The sequence below is a fragment of the Diceros bicornis genome, chromosome 34, assembly GCF_020826845.1.
Source record: "Diceros bicornis minor isolate mBicDic1 chromosome 34, mDicBic1.mat.cur, whole genome shotgun sequence".
NCBI classification, from domain to species: Eukaryota; Metazoa; Chordata; class Mammalia; order Perissodactyla; family Rhinocerotidae; genus Diceros; species Diceros bicornis.
This window is the reverse complement of record NC_080773.1, coordinates 23,744,689-23,764,667: the sequence shown is the minus strand read 5'-3', so window position 1 is coordinate 23,764,667 and position 19,979 is coordinate 23,744,689. Positions and strand designations below refer to the sequence as shown.

The window sequence follows — 19,979 nt, the reverse complement described above, 5'->3', positions numbered from 1 at the left end:
CGCGGCTAGGCGCCCTGCAGCCCGCACAAGCTCAGAGGGAGCGCCAGGACCGCCGATTCTACTGCGCAGGCGCTCACGCTTAGCTGGACAGCGCTGGTGGCCCTCAGCCTCCTGGGAGTTGTAGTTTTCTGGCTGCTACAGCCGGAGACACAGGTGAGCTGAACAGGAACAAGGTTACTGAAGCTGGGAATCTGTGGCCAGGCTCCATTGTCACCACAGCAATGATGAGGCATGATGAAGCACTAGCCTTACTAGCCAGTCGGCTGTTTTTATTCTTTCATCTTGCTTAGTGCTTACTTTGCACCAGGCGCGGTTCTAGGCATTGGCGATACAATGGGAAACAAAATAGAGCTTATATTTTGGTGGGGGGAGATTGACTGTTAATAACAACACGGCGAAAACAGATCACTAGAGAAAACAGTATGTTAATAGGTAATTGATAATGTTAACCTAAAATTAAAACAGTTATTTACCAGCAAAATGGGTTTATTCGAGAATAGCAGAGGAATTGCAATTCTGGACAAGCAAGCTATAGCAGAAGCCATAGGCAAGTCCAAAAAGCAAAGGAGAGGAATTTATCTTATAGAGAAAAAGGAGGAAGTTGGGAAGGGTTGTTTTGAACAAAAGTCCATTGTTGGAAATCGAGAGTTCAGGGTGGTGACGGTTTCTCATTGGCTGCGTTGCTGGGGTAGTGGATTTCTTGTTGGGATGCAATGTACATCTCTTCCTGTTGGGGTCTGTTATTGACCATTCTTTCCTGTAATTGACACCGACGGGCTAGGGCGCCCCCTTCTGGCCTCCCATCTCCATTTTTTTAAATGAGGTTTCTCCTTATTAATTTTCGCAAGATGCTTTGGGGGAAGTGGAAAAGCCGGCAATGTGAGAACATGCGTCACACGCTAATTCATCTATGTTCACAAAACCCCGTGAGGGCTGTTATTATCCCCAAACTGTAACATAGCGAGATTAAGCAACACAAAGGCACATAGCAAGTACATAGTGGAGCTGGGATCTGAACAAAAAGAATCTGGCTTCCTACTCCGTAAGCTTAACCACAGCGCTAAACTGAGCTATGTGGCATAATTTCAGGTAAGGATAAGTGTTGTGAAGAATAAAGCAGAGAAAGGGGATGGAGCAACTCTTTAAACAGACTGTTGAGACTGGCCTTTAGGAGGAGGTGACATCTAAGCAGAGGCCTGAAGGGATTACGCTGGGCATGTGGGGCATGTAGAGGTTCAAGGGTCATGACCTTTGGGTTTTCTCTCACCTTCCTGAAGGGCAAAATACCCTGACACCTGCTGTTCCCTCTGCCAAGAATGCTCTTTCCCATTTTCTCTTCCTGGCAAACACATCATTCAAGATCCAGTTCTGTGAAGAACCTTTTGATCTGTCCTGTCTTGCTAACCATAAATCTCTTTGTCCTCTGGACTTGCATCCAATCCATTTGTCACAATAAAGCTGCCAGGGGTGGTTTTATTTTTGTACATCCAATCAAGCTATGTCCCTGCTTTAAAATTTTTGAATGGCTTCCCATTGCTCCCAGGATACAGACTCACCTCTTCCTGTACCTATAATGCCCTGCTGAGGTCACTATCCATCTCTCTGTCTCTCTTACACCGTGACCCACCTCCACTGGCCCTTCTTCAATTTATATTGTAGCCTGAGTTCTTTCCCTCCCCAGGACCCGCATCCAAGAATCTAATGATAGAAGAGTCAAGTGGAGAGGTTTTGGACATTAGTCTGAGTTGGACTGCTTTGGGTTTGCCTGGCCAGGATTCCTCCTGCCTCCTTTCTATAATGACCCTCCCTCCCCACTCTCTGCGATCCTGTACATTCTATCTGCCCTGTCAGCCTGCTACAGGAATGGGCATATGTCCAGGCTGACTAAAAGAGCAGTGATTCTCCAAGTGTGGTCTTTGAACCAGAAGCATCAGCATCATTTGGGAATTTACTAGACATGCAAATCCTCAGGCCCTGCCTTACACCTACTCAATCAGAAACTCAGGGGATGGACACTCCCAATCTGTGTTTTAACAAGATCTCTAGGTAATCAATTTCCTGAGGCCCATTCAAGTTTGAACACATAAACAATAAAAGACACATAAACAATAAATGCTTATTGCTAAATACCTTTGAATTGTTATGGTTGTTACACAGCATTAATGTAACCATAGATAACTGATACACTTAGTAAATCCAATCAGCTTCTTCCTTGAGATTTGATATATGGATGCTGGTGGAGAGGTCTTTTTTTTTTTATTTTGTGAGGAAGATCAGCCCTGAGCTAACATCCATGCTAATCCTCCTCTTTTTCCTGAGGAAGACCGGCTCTGAGCTAATTTCTATTGCCAATCCTCCTCCTTTTTTTCCCCAAAGCCCCAGTAGATAGTTGTATGTCACAGTTGCACATCCTTCTAGTTGCTGTATGTGGGACGCGGCCTCAGCATGGCCGGAGAAGCAGTGCGTTGGTGCGCGCCCGGGATATGAAGCCGGGCCGCCAGTAGCAGAGCGCGCGCACTTAACCGATAAGCCACGGGGCTGGCCCTAGAGAGGTCTTTTTGTATCAAGATTTGAGGATATAAGATTGGAGCTTGAAGTGGCTATCTTTCTCAGCTAAAGAAGAAGGCCTTCTTTTGAAGGAGGCCATGATGCAAACAGCACACCCACAAGGTAGAGTTTGAGCTTCTGGACTCAGCTGTACCTGAAGCCTTTAATTTCCCAGTGACTTAAATCGCTGAACTACCTTTTACGTTAAGCTCCTTTGTTGCTACTCAAAGTGTGTTCCACATAGCAACTGCATCATCGGAGAGCTTTCTAGAATTTTAGGCCCCACTGCAGACTTGCTGATCCAACTCTGTTTTAACAAGGTGCTCAGGTGATTTGTATTCACATTAAAGTTTGAAAACCGCTGAGCTACTTCAACCTGGATTTCTGTCACCTGCAATAGATTTCAGCCCCCCTCATCAGTTGGGATAAGACCCCAACTCAAACTCCCTTAAGTCATTATAGTCTTTTTTTTTTTTTTTTGGTGAGGAAGATTGGCCCTGAGCTAACATCCGTGCCCATCTCTATTTTGTATATGGGATGTTGCCACAGCATGGCTTGATGAGCGGAGTAGGTCCGCACCCACAATCCAAACCCGTGAACCCCAGGCTGCTGAAGCAGAGTGTGCAAACTTAACCACTATGCCATCAGGCTGGCCCCTATAATACCTTTTATCTGACTTAGGAAGCCCCACAGTAAGGCAGAGTCCACTAGGTTAAGCAAGGATGCAGATTTTCTCATCTCTTAGGTCTGTCATCCTCAGCGCTGGCTTCCTTCTCACACTCTATTAAGATGCTCGCAAGCAGGTCTACTCCTGGCCGTCTCATTCTGGGGCTTCTTCTTAGGCTTGAGAGCACCTTTATCAGAAGCCTCCTGCCCTGAGCAGACCCACCGACCAGGATTGGGTCACACACCCTTTCTTCAACCAATCTCTGACACACTGACCAAGATGGGCATGGACTAGTCACTTGAGGGTAGAATCCACGCGTGTTGGCAAGTTGCCACCATTGCATCCTGGTCCAAGTGAAGGAGGATGAGGCCCGAGCTGCCATTCCTGTCCCCACCATTCCATCTAGCCCCAGCAGGCCTTGTTGAGAGAAAAAAATGGAGGAATGCTGGACCATCTCAATTTCCCTCCGGGTCTGGGCCTCCCATCCTCCCCCAGAAGCCAAGAACTCGGCACAGAAACCAAAATAATACTGTTTTATTCCAATCTTGAAGCACAGTAGTCCAGACGGTTTCCTCCCCTAGTGGAGAGCCTCCAGCCCATCCCACCAGACTCCCCAGCGCCCCCTTATTCTCCCCCCCTTATTCTGTCCTCCGGAAAGGACTAGAAGGCGAAGGGGATCTAAGCCTCCAGGCCTTAGAGAAATACCAAATCACCCCCTCTCCTTCCTTCTCTGCCCATCTCCCACACCTCTTCTTTGCTGTGTCTCCTTCCTTTCTTCCCTCTCCTCCACCAACTCCTCCTCCCCTTCCCATCACCTTCTCCTCTCCTGCCTCCCTCTGCTTGTCATCTCTCTTCTCCATTTCTGCCTCTTCTCTTGTCCTCTCTCCTCCAGTCTCCCCTGCTGTCTTCTCTCCCTCCCTCTCCTTCATTCGCCTCCTCACTTTCTCCCGTGCTTTATTCCCTTCCCCCCTTGCACTCTCTGGACTGACCAGCCTACTCCTGCCAGGCTCTCCCCATAGCCTGGTGTCCTCCCCTCCCCCAGCTTTGTCCCTTTCTTCCTTTCGCCCCAGCCTGACCCTGTCTACACCTCTCATCACACGTTCCCTCTCCAGAGGGAAGCCCTCAGAATCCAGCCTGGCCACCACCGTCTTCCACAGCTGTGGCTCCAGGACCTCAGAGACCACACCGTCAGCTTCCCCTTGGACCCAGAGAGGCCAACTGCCAAGATGAGGTCCCTGGATGACCCAGGAGGTAGCTGGAGGGACTGGGGTGGCCTCCTTGGCCTCAGCCCTGTTATCTTTGGGATCGAAGAATGCCCTCCCGGCCTCACGGTGGAGGGTGGCGGGCAGGGGCCGGAAGGGTCAGGGCTCTGGGGCTCTCCCCCAGCAATCCCTGAGCAGGTCCATGTGGAATAAGGCTGCACCGGTGAGGAGGCGCGCGGCGAAGAGGTGGCGGCAGGGCAAACGTCGGGCGGCGTGGATGGAGCAGCTGCAGCGCGTCAGGGCCCCGTCCAGGAAGAAGTCCGAGGTGCCGTCCTTAAGGGCGAAGCCAGCTCCTGTCCAATGGAAACCCCGGGTCCCGTGCTGCCTGGCGAAGGCCAGCTCCTCGGCCACCAAGTCCGCCAGCTCTGGCCCGCAAGCTGCTCGGAACTTGGCCAGGGGCTCCCAGTCCACCTCCTCCTCTCCGGAGGGGCAGCAAGGCCTCTTTGGTTCCCTTGGGCCTTCTCCTTCACCTCCTTCCTGCAGGCTCTCCCCGGCGGCCAGGTACACGCTCCTTGTCACTGCCCACTCTGGGTCACCCTCAAACACAGTCTCCACAGTGGTGCCGCACACAACTCCATTCCCCAGCCCTAGACACCTCCCTCCTGCGTCCCCACACTCCACTCCTTGCCCTCCTCTGCTCCTGGGGCGGCCAGACCGGGCTCCCCCTCCATCCCCATTCTCTAGGCCTGTCACCCTTGTGTCCCCCAGCTGGACTAGAACTACATCCTCGAGGTCCCTTCTTCTTTTGACCCCCAACCTCACTCCTCTCTCCTCTCTCATTTCCGGCCCTCTCTGCCTCTCATCTCTCCACTGGGACCCCCTTTGATCTCCATTCTCAGGGATCAATTCTAGGGGCTTTTCCAAATGGACCCCCCTCCAGTTTTGGAACTCCAGCCCCCTTCCCTTCTCTGCTTCCAACTGAGGCCCCTTCCAGTCTCTGGTTCTCAGTCCACTTGCCCTTTCCTCATGCAACTGGCCCCCCCTCCAGGTGCGCCCTTCAAGACCTCTGGCTTTCTCATAATCCAACAGGGTCCCCCTCCGGTCTGTGGTCTCCAGCACCCTAATCCTTCGATCCTCCAACTGGGCCATCCTCCAGGTATACCCTTCCAAACCTCTCAGCCCCTGGTCTTCCAACTGGGCCCCCCTCCAGACGTAACCTTCCAGTCCCCAGTCTTTGTCATCCTTCAATGGGGCCCCCCTCCAGTCTCTGATCTTTGGCCCGCTCAAGTGCTCCTTCTCCAACTGGGACCCTCTCGAGGCACTCCCTTCTAGCCCCCTCACCTTCTGGGTCTCCAACTGGACCCCTCTCCAATCTCTGATTTGCAATCCTCTCCCCTTCTCGCTTTCTAACCGAGCCCCTCCCCGGTCTCTGGTCTCCAGTTCTCTGACCCACTGCTTCTCCAAATGTGCTCCTCTCCAAATATTTCCTTCTTTCGGGGCCCCTCCCCAGTCGCCGCTCTCCATGCCCTTCACTCTCTCGTTCTCCACCTGGGCTCCTCTCCCCAGCTCGCCCTCCAGCCAAAGGCCCCCACCATCCGGGCCGTCGGGCGCCGCCTCCCCGGCCGCGTCGGCCCACTGCATGGCCACCAGGTCGCGAAGGCACTGCGCCACGCTGCGCGAGGGGCTGAGGCGGCGCAGCAGGCGCCGGCGGTGGCCACGCACGAGGGCGCACGCGTCCAGGTCGCGGGCCGCCTCGAAGGCGCGGAAGCGCACCCACATGTCGCGGCGCGGCGCCCAGTTGCGCTCGAAGTAGTCGACAAAGGCGGCCGGGCCGTGGGCGCGCAGCTCGGCCAGCGCCTCGGCGTAGGCGGCGGGCGACGACGCACCGGCCAGGCGGCACAGGCGCGGCCACAGGCCCGGGTCCTCGCGGCCGGCGCCGCCCAGCTCCTGCGCCTTGCTGAAGAGCGTCTCGAGGCCCTGCGCGCGGCAGATCTGCACGCGCGCGCCCGGCAGCAGCTGGCGCACGGCGGGCAGCTGCGCCGCCACCTCGGGCCCGGCGGTGAGGCAGCGCACGCGGCCCTTGACGTCGGGCGCGCTCTGCAGCAGCGACGCCAGCGCGAAGCGCAGCAGGCTCGGCGTGCCCGGGCGCGCCACGCAGCAGGCGGCCTGGCGCGCGCGGCCCGCGCCGTCCACGCACAGCACCGCCAGCAGGTCCAGCGCGCCCTGCAGCCCGGGCAGCCGGTCCACCAGGAGCATGCGCGGGAAGCGCCGCAGCAGCGCCCGCGTGCGGGACGTCAGGAAGAACACGGTCTCCACCACCGCCTGGTCCTCCACGAACACCAGCTTCACCTGCAGGCGGGGGAGGGCGGCGGGGAAAGAGGTCAGGGGACGCCGAGGTCGCCCGCCTAGCTCCCGGACCTCGGTTTCCCTCTCTGGAGAAAGGAGAATCCATTCATGCATGCCTGCACGCATTGATTCTTTTGACCGGCAGGAGGCAGTGCAGGGGAATGGTTAAAAACGCGGACTCTGGAGGCGGATTGCCTGGGTTTGAGATCCCGGCACCGCCATCTAATAGCTGTGTGAGTTTTGCACACCAGACAGCCTCTCTGAGCCTCAGGTTACCTACTGGGAACTGGGTATTGATTCCTTCATGCGCTGAGAGTCTAGGGCAAGGGTTCTCAAAGTGTGGGCCCTGGACCACCAGCATCAGCAATACCTGCTGAGACCTTGACAGAAATGTATATTCTCAGGCCCACCCCGGACCTGCTGAGTCAGAAACTCTGGAGGCGGGGCCCAGCAATCTGTTCTGACAAGCCCTCCAGGGGATTCCAACTCAGGCTCAAGTCTGAGAGCCACTGGTCTGGTAGTAAAGCACACGGATTGTGGAACCAGATTGCCTGGGGTTTGAGTCCAGGCCCCACCACGTCCTAACCTTGTGACTTAACCTCTCTGTGCCTCAGTTTCTTCCTTAACCTCCTTGTGCCCCAATTTCCCCTTCTGGGAACTGAATATTCCTTCATGCACGGAGAGTCAGGTCCGGCATAGCATCTGGAGCCAGACGGCCTGGGCTGAGACCCTGGAGTCCCCACTTCCTGGTTGTGTGGCTTCCAGCAACTTCCCTGATCTCCATCTCCTTTGTAAAATGATGATGTTGAGAGTGTCTCTGTGACTGGATGGATGAAATGAATTAAAGCATTTAGAACATTGCCTGGCACAAATAGTGTTACTATTATTCCACAATACTCATTCAACAAATAGTGAGTGCTCTCGAAGTGTTCATTATTACTATAATTATCATCCCAGCTCAAACACCACGTCCTCATAAAGGGCTTCTCCAGCCATTCCATCTAAGCAGAGACCTCAGCTCTCTCTAGCTGCTTTGGGCCATGGCACTTACCCTCTGAAGCATGTCACATCTTTATTTGCTGATTTCCTTATTGCCTGTTTGTCCTCCCTAAGATGTAAGCCTCGCAAGGTCAGAGATGTTTTTTTGCATCCCTGATTCTTTGAATGGCACCTGGCCCAGAGCAACAGCTCAATACATCCTGAATGAGTGACCAAACCAAGGCGTGAGTGTGCAGTGATATCCACTAGCCACATCCCTGGAGTGGAGATCCAGGAAGGAGTCTAGTTTTGAATCCTGGCTTTGCCACTGACTAGCTGTGGGACCCTGGGCAAGTCACTTCCCCTCGCTGAGCCTCACCTTCTCTGTCTGCAAAATGGGGGTAATAATGTCTATTTAACAGGGTCTTGGTGAGGCTAAAATGAGATCATTTGTATCCAAAGCTTGGAAAACTCCTGGCTTTCCTCCTTCCTCCCAGGCATCTCGTCTGCAGTCTCCTTTGCCTGCCTCTCCTCCTCTGCTCCGTGCTAAATGTTGCTGAGCTGCAGAGCCCGACCAGGCACTCTCCTCTCCTCTTTCCTACCTCTAGGCTCTGCCAAGGTGATCTCATCCAGTCACATGGCCTTCATCATCTCGAAGCTCATAACTCACAGTTCTGTATCTCCAGGCTCCAGAGCCACCTACTTAGCTGCCTCTGCAGCAACATGACCCCTTGGATGGCTCATGTATCCTTTGACACTAGCCCCCGAAGCCACACTTGATTCTCACTCCCCTCGACCTGCCCCTCCTCAGTCCCATCTACATCAGTGGCTCCACCATCCATTCCATAGCTCAGTTCCCAACACTCAGGGCTGAGCCTTGGCTTCTCTCTTTCTTCATTCTCCACATGCAATCCGTCCCCGAGTCCTAGAAGCGACCTTCAAAATGAGTCCAGAATCTGACCACTTCTCCGCACTCCCATGGCCACCGTCCTGCTCAGAGCCACCACCGTCTCTCCCCTGGATTATTGTAACCACCTTCTCACTGGGCTCCCTGTCTCCACCTCGGCCCCCTGGTCTGTCCCCCACACGCCTCCAGAGGGCCATTTTCAAAACTCTGATCAAATCACCCCCTCCTCTGCTTGAAAACCTTTCCCAGGACTTTCCCCCACACTTCAAGTAAAACCAAGAGTTCACACCTCGCCTTGGGCTGGGTGGTCAGGCTCTTGGACTTCATCTTCTATCCCTCTCGTCCACCCTGGCCTCAGCCACTCTGGCCTCATTATTACTGCACAAAAGGCACTTTAATAGGGCAGGGAGATGAGCAGCTATGAGCTAGGGCCCCCTCTGCCTGGCAGGCGGTCAGGGCTCCTTCCGCCAGTCCCCGTCAGAGCCGAGCCGCAGCCACAGCACCAGGATTCGAATACACCGATCTCACCGCAAACCGTTCTGCCATGATTCAACCTCATCCTACAAGACCAGTTAAAAAGCAATGCATAATTCTCTCCTTTCAAGGAAAAAAAGAAAAAGGTCTAGAATATTCCAAAGAAAACAAGGAAGTTGCTTTCCTACCCCTGAAATTATACATTCAGCATCTTATATGGTATTGGAATTCAATAAATTTAATGAAACAGCCTAGAAAGCTTACCACTGAATTAGTTACTTACACCACTGTAATTTTTTTCAACCATCATTAATTTTTACATTTATTATTACTTTATGATTTAATTTGTCTCAGCAGATGTTTCCATCTAGAACTGCTCTGTGCAATACGGTAGCCACTAGCCAGACGTAGCTATTTGCATTTAAAGTAAGATTTTAAAATATATAAAAGTTCAGTTCCTCGGTCACACTAGTCATAGTTCAAGTGCTCCATAGCCACAGGAGGCTACCAGCATAGATATAGGGCATTTCCATCATCACAGAAAGTTCTATTTGACAGCGCCGGTCTAGAAACTAACATAAGGATAAAAGTCATAATAGGTATAACGGGTTAAAAAAAATTACATGTTTCGATAGTATTAGGCAAGTTCTTATCTTTCTCTCCTTGGGAGTCAAGAATAAGAGAAAAGCAAATACAGCAAAATGTATTTGCCTTAAGACTTTTCCAGAGCTGGCAAGTCCATACTTGACTAATAGGAAGCTGACTTCCGTTTTTAAAGGGACAACTCAGATTTCTGATCTTGATTCTTATCTTTTTTTTTGTGGAAATTAATACAGGAAACCTTAACTAAACTGGAGTCAGGAAGGCCTGTAGGGGGAGCTCTCATGCCCTATCACACATCGTCAGTTACACCAACAAGGAAGAGACAGCTGTTTGCATCTTGGACAGAAAGTAAAACTACTTTACTACTGAAGGAAGATTTCTGTCCCCACCTGGCAACAGCCCAGCCAATGAGAAATGCCCCAGCTCAGCCAATGAGAAATGCCACAGCTCAGCCAATGAGAAATGCCACAGCTCAGCCAGTGAGAAATGCCACAGCTCAGCCAGTGAGAAATGCCACAGCTCAGCCAATGAGAAATGCCCCAGCTCAGCCAATGAGAAATGCCACAGCTCAGCCAGTGAGAAATGCCACAGCTCAGCCAATGAGAAACGCCCCAGCTCAGCCAATGAGAAACACTGTAGCTCAGCCAATGAGATGCTGTTGCTGCCCTGAACTGTTACTTTCCCCCAGTGGACTTTCCTTTAGAACAGCCCCTCCCTATTCCCTCTTTTTCTCTATAATAGCAGTTCCCTTCCTTTGTTTTCTAGATTTGCCTATGGTTTGCCATAGCATGGACATCCTGAATTGCCATTTTTTTGGCAATTCTCAAATACTCATTTTGAGGCTTTTTAAGTCAATACTTTGTAAAGAGGGCACATCAGCTTGTCTTGCACAGCTGTTTGTTCATTAAACAGCACTTACTGAGCACTTTTTGTTTGCTGGGCACTGTGCTAGGCCTTGAGGAGAGAGCAGGGAGTGAGGTAGGCCCAAGTCCTGCCCTGTTGGACTAGCTGAGTCTCCATGAGCAATGGCACAACTAGTGTTGCTTTCAGCTGAGAGGCCCAATGACTGGACAGTCAAGAGTTCCTGGACCCTGGGGCCAGACTGTGGGGATCCAAACACAGGTTCTTCTACTTACTAGCTGTGTGAATTTACACACCAGCTGTGTGACGTAGGGAAAGTGTCTGAACTTCTCTGTGCCTCAGCTGTTCCCATCTGCAAAGGTGGGGAGCATAATTGCATCAACCTTGTAAAGTTACTATGAGGACTAAATGGATTACTCTGCATGAAGCTTGTAGGACAGTGCCTGGCAAGAGGTCAGTGTTTACTGAGTTTCAGCTGTTGTTATTATTATTATTACCTGAGCGTGGAGGGCATGCTAAAGAGAAAGGCTAATGGGACTGAGGTTGGTGTGGCCCTCTGATTGAGCGAGGGCCATGGCTGAGAGGGGGTTGAGATTATTTTCCTTATAATACAGATATGCAAACTGAGGCTGAAAGATTCCAGCTGTGCTGATGAAAATAATAAGAAGTTTTCACGTATTGAGGTATATGGGGAAGCCATATTTGGCCTAAAACTTGTTTTTTCGAGAGCAGCCTGACTTATGGCCCACCAAATATGCATTGTAACTCTGCTTCAAACATTTTCCCAAAGCAAAGAATGCACTCTTTAAAGATAGGGATGAATGTCTCCCCGATCTCTGACACCAACACCAGTACTTCTTTGAAAATAAGCTTTTCTTCCCAGAAAACCAAGGTCAAGTTGACCTGCTATGTATGTGCTAAAGTGTGGCAAAACATCTCTTTGTGACTTTGAGAAAAAAAATTGTATTCCTGTCATGCTTGATATATGTTGTTTGTTCTGCAACAATATATAACCATGCTGTAAACCACGCTTCTCTGGAGTGTTTTCTTCCCTTGTGGAGATTGCACTTCTGTGCTAGTCCTCAGCTTGGCTCAATAAACATCACCTTATCTTCCTAATCTATAGATTGCTTATTTGCATCGACAGCATTAAAGGATTAACTCAGCAGGTCTGGGTTGTCCAAACCCTGCACACTCCAAAGAAAGGACTGGCTCTTGCCTGGCTCCTGGGAGACAGCCTCTAAGCCCTTGGCACGTCCTGCCTGATAAGAGTGTCTTAGCTGGAGGCCTTGGGCCACGCCAGATAGTCTATGCTAACAACATGATTTATAGTGGCGGCCTTGGGGCATTCATTGTCAGCTTGACCTCCAGAAGGGCTGGAGACTCAGGTCAGCTACTTAGGCAGTCAGTCATGTCTACGTGACCAAACTCTAAAAAAATCCCAGACACCAAGGCTCAAGTGAGCTTCCCTGGTGGACAATACTCCATGCTTGTTGTCACAACTCGTTGCTGGGAGAATTAAGCGCTGTCCATATGACTCCACTGGGAGAGACAATTGGAAGCTCACACCTGGTCTCTCTGGACTCTGCCCCATGCACCTCTTCCCTGTGCTGATTTTCATCTGTATCCTTCCCCTGTAATAAACTGTAGCTATGAGTATAACAAATTTTCTGAGTTCTGTGAGTCCTCATTGAACCTGAGGGTGGTCTTATGGACCCTGACTACACCAGAGGAGTGACTTGCCCAAGGCTATGGCGCTAACAAGTAGCAGGGCTAGGATCCAAGTCTAGGTGATTAAGAACGGTTGGAAAAAAAAAAACAAAACAAGGAGTGAGGGAAGATGTATGGGTGACACTTAAGGGGTGTGGTGACATTTGATGAAGGTGGGGGATACGTAAATGAATGAATTTATCTACCAAATAGCCAGCCCTGGTGGTGTAGTGGTTAAGATTCGGTGCTCTCATAGCCACAGCCAGGCTTCGTCTCCCCATCAGGGAACCACACCACCCATCTGTCAGAGGGTTGTCAGACTGTGGCGGCTGCGTGTTACTATGATGCTGAAAGCCATGCCACTGGTATTTCAAACACCAGCAGGGTCAGCCATGGTGGATAGGCTTCAGCAGAGCTTCCAGACTAGATAGACTAGGAAGAAGGACCTGGCCACTCATGTCTGAAAAAATTGGCCATGAAAACTCTGTGAATAGCAGCGGAGCGCTGTCTGATAGAGCACCAGAAGATGAGAGGACGGCACAAAAAGACTGGGCAGAGTTCCTTTCTACTCTACACAGAGTTGCTGGGAGTCAGAATCCACTCAACAGGACTGACAAAAATATACCAAATATTTACTGAGCAAATCTGATGTTCGGAGTGCTGGTTCAGGCACTGAGGAGAGCCAATAAGACACACTTAAGAGTGGAAAGAGACAGCCGGCAAACTGAAGATGAATAAATACACACCAGATGATTTCAGGTATGTAAAGTGCTGAGGAGAAGTAACACCACTCATGAAGCGGTTCCTCTGTGCCAGGCACAGTTCCAAGGCAACGACTCTTTTAATCCTCACAACAGTCCTGTACAACAGGTACTATTATCATCATCCCCATTTTTCAGATGGGAAAACCGAGGCAAAGAGAGGTTCAGTGGCTTGCCCAGGGTCACACAGATAGTAAGCAGCAGAGCTGGAATTTGAACCCGGGCAACTTGTCCCAGGGTCCGAGCCCCATGCCCCATGGCCTTTATAAAAGTCATGGCACAGCCCTGACTCAGAGGCTCCTGGCTTGCACAGGAGACGGAGCAGCCCAGAGAGGAGCAGATCTGAGGACCAGTGGGTGCGGGTGTCGTCTGAGACACATAAATCAGGGGCACCAGGATGCATCAAGCACAGATGGCAGATTACAGGGTATGGGCATCAGAAACCACGCCACTTAACACTGCCCATCCACGTCCCTTCCTATCTGTGAGCACACAGCCTCCTTCACGTGATCAGAACAATACTATTATCCAGCCTGCCTCAAAGAAAAAACTGAGGAAATAAAAACAACAGCTAAGTAGCTCAAACATCTAAGGCTTCCTACTTTCTGGGCACTGTTCTTTACACACACACACATCTGACCCTCACACAGCAACCCTATGAATTAGTATCTATTATTATCTTCATTCTACAGACAAACAAATTAAGGCTCAGAGAAGATAAGTAACTTGTTGACAACTAGAATATACACAAAGCTTTTAGTGGATAGCAACATAAATAAAATCAAATTTCTAGCAGTTACTCTATCACCTGGAAAATGGCTAGTCTGAAATAAAAATAGGCTTTGTGGCATAGAGAAGATTCCCTTTAGGAGTGATGAAATGACAGAAAGGCTGAGACGCCTTCTCACCCCAAACAAGATGACTATGAGGCCCCAGACAATCGGTTTTTGGCAACGAAGAACGGGATTCAAAGCTGACTGCTAACGGCCTACGGAGGAGATGCTCAGGCGAGGCATCCACTGATCCCTTTGAGTTCACTGTTCCTCTTGTTGTGACAGAGGGCCGGGGAAAAGTTCTGGAGTCTTTTAAAACTCCCAGAAAGGACAGAGAGAAGTCAAGATGGCGGTGTAAGCAGACTCTGAACTCACCTCCTCCCCTGGACACAGCCAATTTACAACTACTCGTGGAAAAATTACCCCTGAGATAGAACTGAAAACTGGATAAGAGGAACTCCTGCAACAAAGGACAACCCTAATTGAGGTGGAAGAGGCAGAAACTCCCTTCTGGAGAGAAAAAACGCCGCCTTCACAAGCCACCAGCTTCACGGCCGCCCGGGAGCAGCCCACAGGTATGCAGCCTCCCTGGAGGCGCGGGGCCCTGAGCCGGGGAGCACCACTGCTGGGGGCATTTTGTGGACCCAGCACAATCGAGACGAGTGGCATAATACCTGACTTTGGCTGCTACTAAAACATTGGGGGGAACCCCCAGAAAAGCTGGTTCACAAAGAAATTAAAACCGGCTCTTAAAGGGCCCATGTGCAAACTCACTCGTTTCAGAAAACAACCTAAAATCACCAGAAAGAAAGGTGCACAGTGCTTTGGTGAAAAGAGACTCACCTGCTAGGTCCTGAGTGCATCTCGGTGAGAGGTGAGACCTCTCCAGGGACTGGGACATTGGCAGCAGCCATTTTTGTGGCCTGGTGTGGGTGTGCTGACACAGACGCCATTGGAGTTCTCCCTGAGGCCTGCTAGCCCAGGTCTACCCCACCCACTAGAGCACTGATTTAATCCAGCTCAGCCAGGGCAGGCAGCCCACCCTAGAGACTGGCCCACCCAACAAGAAACCCTCATGCAACTTGTGGGCCTGCATAGATTGGTGACTGGATTCTCTGCAGCCTGGCAACTGAGCCCACTTCAGAGGGGCAGGGCGTGCACAAGGAGTGGGTGGAGAGTGTGGGGTGGTGGTGGAGCATGTGGGGCTCCTGCCGTGGAGAGACTGGGTCCACTTCAGGAGGTCGGGGTGCACACATGGGGCAAGACTGTGTTGACTGTGTGTGGACCTGTGGGTGGCAGGGCTTGTCAGCTGCAGAAGACTTGTGCGTCTCAAAGACCCACATAGGGGGTTTGCCCCACCATCCAAAGCCTGAAACAACTGGGTGCTCCTGTGCCTGAGGCCAGCCCCACCCAGCTGCAATCCTCAGAGAGATGACAAGAGACCTAAAGGCTGGAGGCTTATAGCAATTGTAAGCCCCTGAGCCTAACAACCTGCCACGCTGGGGGCCTACTCACTTAAAAGAAATACTGCAACACAAATGTGGTATTAGAACTTGCAGCCAACTGTGCTGGGGCTCCCCACACCTGATAAAGAGAGTGAAGGGCCCACAACAACTACAAGCAGCTGAGCATTACAACAGCTGGCCAGGAGCATAACTCAGCCTCCCTGGACGCCTACAGGGATAGCAAACAGGCCACAACAGAAGGACACACGTAGCCCACATAGGGGTCACCCCTGGAACATTGAGAACAGAGGGAAGCACACTGCAGACCTTCTAAGGCATCACTTATATAAGGTCACCTATCCAAGAGCAGGAGACGTAGCTGACCTACCTACCTAATACGTAGACACAAGCACAGGGAAAGAGGCAAAATGAGGAGGCAAAGGAATACATTCCAAGTAAGGAAACAAGACAAAACCCCAGAAAAGGAACTAAGTGAAACAGAAATGAGCAACCTACCCAACAGAGAGTTCAAAGAAAGAGTGTTAAGGATGCTCACTGATCTGGGGAGAAGAAAAGATGAACTCAGTGAGAATGTCAACAAACAAATGGAAGATATAAAAAAGAACCAATCAAATGAAGAATACAATACCAGAAATGAAAAATTCACTAGAGGGACTCAAAAGCAGAGTAGAGGATACAGAAGAACGGATCTGTGAGCTGGACGAAAGACTAGAAGAAATTACCCAAGCTGAACAGGTAAAAGAGAAAAGAATTAAAAAGAGTGAGGACAGTCTAAGGGACCTCTGGGACAACATCAAGCACACTAACATCCGTGTTATAGGTGTCCCGGAAGGAGAAGAGTGAGACAAAGGGGCAGAGAATCTATATCAAGAAATAATAGATGAAAACTTCCCTAACCTAAGGAAGGAAACAGACATCCAGGTACAGGAATCACAGAGAGCCCCAAACAAGATAAATCCAAAGAGGCCCACACCAAGACACATCATAATCAAAATGTCCACAATTAAAGATAAAGAGAATCCTAAGCCACAAGAGAAAGACAAGTTACATACAAAGGAAACCCCATAAAGCTATCAGCTGACTTCTCAGCAGAAACCTTACAGGCTAGAAGAGATTGGCACAATATATTTAAAGTGCTAAAAGGAAAAAACTTACAGCCAAGAATACCCTACCCAGCAAGGTTATCATTCAAAATGGAAGGAGAGATCAAAAATTTCCCAGAGAAGCAAAAATTAAAGGAGTTTGTCACGAAGAAACCAGTGCTACAAGAAATGTTAAAGGGACTTATTTAAGGGGAAAAGGGAAGACCACAAATGGGAAAAATTATCTATTTCCATGATAAGAGGGTAATGGATACAAATGCACAAAAAAGAGGTTAGATATGATATGAAAAACATAAAATGAGGGAGGAGGGGAGTTAAAGAGTAGAGCTTTCAGACAGAGGTCAAACTAAAGAGACCATTAATTCTGCATAGAAGGAGAAAGGAACAGAGAAGGACTACTAAAACACTGAGAAAAAAAAAGTTAAAAAATGGCAGTAAGTACATACTTATCAATAGCTACTTTAAACGTCAATGGACTAAATGCTCCAATTAAAAGGCATTGAGTGGCTAATTGGATAAAAAAACAAGACCCATATATATATGCTGCATACAAGAGACACACTTGAGACTAAAGACACTCACAAAATGAAAGTGAAGGGATAGAAAAAGATACTCTACGCAAATGACAATGAAAAGAAAGCTGGGGTAGCAGTACTCATATCAGACAAAATAGACTTTAAAACAAAAACGGTAAAAAGAGACAAGGGCATTACATAATGATCAAGGGAACAAACCAACAAGAGGATATAACACTTGTAAATATCTAGGTGCCCAATGTAGGTGCACCTACCTAAATATATAAAGCAATTATTAACAGACATAAAAAGAGAAATATACAGTAACACAATAATAGTAGTGGACTTTAACACTCCACTTACACCAACGGATAGATCATCCAAACAGAAGATCAATAAGGAAACACTGGCCTTAAATGACCACTAGAACAGATGGACCTAGTAGATGTATACAGAGCATTACATCGAAAAACCGCAGAATACACGTGCTTTTCAAATGAACATGGAACATTCTCCAGGACTGATCACATGTTAGGCCACAAAACAAGTCTCCATAAATTTAAGAAGATTGAAATAATACCAAGCATCTTTTCTGACACAATGGTGTGAAACTAGGTATCAACTATAGGAAGAAAATCAGACAAGCCACAAATACGTGGAGATTAAACAAAATGCTACTGAACAACGACTGGGTTAACGAAGAAATCAAAGAAGAAATCAAAAAATACCTGGAGACAAATGAAAATGAAAATACGACATGCCAGAATTTATGGGATACAGCAAAAGCGGTTCTAACAGAGAAGTTTATAGCAATACAGGCCTATCTCAACAAACAAGAAAAATCTCAAACAATCTAACAATGCACCTAAAGGAAATGGAAAAAGAAGAACAAACAAAGCCCAAAATCAGTAGAAGAAGGGAAATAATAAAAATCAGAGCAGAAATAAATGAAATAGAGACTAAAAAAACAATAGAAAAAATTAATAAAACCAAGAGCTGGTTCTTTGAGAAGATCAACAAAATTGACAAACCTTTAGCTAGACTCACCAAGAAAAAAAGAGAGAAGGCACAAATAAGTAAAATCAGAAATGAAAGAGGAGAAATTACGATGGACACCTCAGAAATACAAAAGATTATAAGAGAATACTATGAAAAGCTATATGCCAACCAATTCGACAATCTGGAAGAAATGGATAAATTCTTAGAATCATACAACCTTCCAAAACTGGATCAAGAAGAAGTAGAGAATTTGAATAGACCAATCACCAGTAAGGAGATCGAAACAGTAATCAAAAACCTCCCCCAAAATAAAAGTCCAGTACCAGACGGCTTCCCTGGTGAATTCTACCAAACATTCAAAGAAGACTTAATACCTATCCTTTTCAAACTCTTCCAAAAAGTTGAGGAAGGGGAGGAAGCTCCCTAACTCATTCTACGAAGCCGACATTACCCTGATACCAAAACCAGACAAGGACAACACATAAAAAGAAAATTATAGGCCAATATCACTGATGACCGTCCAAGAAAAAATCCTCAACAAAATACTAGCAAATTGCATACAACAATACATTAAAAAGATTATACATCATGATCAAGTGGGATTTATTCCAGGTATGCAGGGATGGTTCAACATTCACAAATCAATCAACGTAATGCACCACATTAATAAAATGAAGAATAAAAATCACATGATCATCTCAATAGATGCAGAGAAAGCGTTTGACAAGATACAGCATCCATTTATGATAAAAACTCTGAATAAAATAGGGATAAAAGGAAAGTACCTCAACATAATAAAGACCATATATGACAAACCCACAGCTAATATCATCCTCAATGGTGAAAAACTGAAACCTATCCCTCTAAGAACAGGAACCAGACAAGGATGCCCACTGTCACCACTCCTATTTAACATAGTACTAGAACTCCTAGCCAGGGCAATCAGGCAAGAGAAAGAAATAAAAGGGATCCAAATTGGAAAGGAAAAAGTGAAACTGTCACTATTTGCAGATGACATGATTTTATATATAGAAAACCCTAAAGAATCCACCAGAAAACTTTTAGAAGTAATAAACGAATATGGTAAAGTTGCAGGATACAAAATCAACATAAAAAAATCAGTTGCATTTCTATACACTAACAACGAAGTAGCAGAAAGAGAAATTAAGAATACAATCCCATTTACAGTTGCAACAAAAAGAATAAAATACCTAGGAATAAACTTAACCAAAGAGGTGAAAGATCTGTACACCAAAAAATATAAAACATTACTGAAAGAAATTGAAGAAGACACAAAGAAATGGAAAGATATTCCATGCTCTTGGATTGGAAGAATTAACATAGTTAAGATGTCCATACTTCCTAAAGCAATCTATAGATTCAATGCAATCCCGATCAAAGTTCCAACAACATTTTTCACAGAAATAGAACAAAGAATCCTAAAATTTATATGGAACAAGAAAAGACCACGAATTGCTAAAGGAATCCTGAGAAAAAAGAACGAAGCTGGAGGTATCACACTCCCTGATTTCAAAATATACTACAAAGCTATAGTAACCAAAACAGCATGGTACTGGCACAAAATCAGACACACAGATTAATGGAATAGAATTGAAAGCCCAGAAATAAACCCACACATCTATGGACAGCTAATCTTTGACAAAGGTGTCAAGAACATACAATGGAGAAAAGAAAGTCTCTTTAACAAATGGTGTTGGGAAAACTGGACAGCCACATGCAAAAAAATGAAAGTAGACCCTTACCTTACAGCATACACAAGAATTAACTCCAAATGGATTAAAGACTTGAAGGTAAGACCTGAAACTGTGAAACTTCTAGAAGAAAACATAGGCAGTACACTCTTTGACATTGGTCTTAGCAACATATTTTCAAGCAACATGTCTGACCGGGCAAGAGAAATAACAGAAAAAATAAACAAATGGGACTACATCAAACTAAAAAGCTTCTGCACAGCAAAGGAAACCATCAACAAAACGAAAAGACAACCTAACAATTGGGAGAAGATATTTGAAAACCATACATCTGATAAGGGCTTAATCTCCAAAA

General features: G+C 47.9%; 1 protein-coding gene across 1 annotated transcript in view; it reads right to left on the bottom strand.

Moving 5' to 3' along the window:
* Positions 1–3,842: 3,842 nt before the first annotated feature.
* Positions 3,843–19,979, bottom strand: part of ZSWIM9 (zinc finger SWIM-type containing 9) — a 31,601-nt gene continuing 15,464 nt past the window's right edge. The window contains exon 3 of the mRNA XM_058529722.1: positions 3,843–6,765. Within this exon, the coding sequence (XP_058385705.1) occupies positions 4,576–6,765 (2,190 nt within the window). The 3' untranslated portion in view covers positions 3,843–4,575. The remainder of the gene's footprint in view (positions 6,766–19,979) is intronic.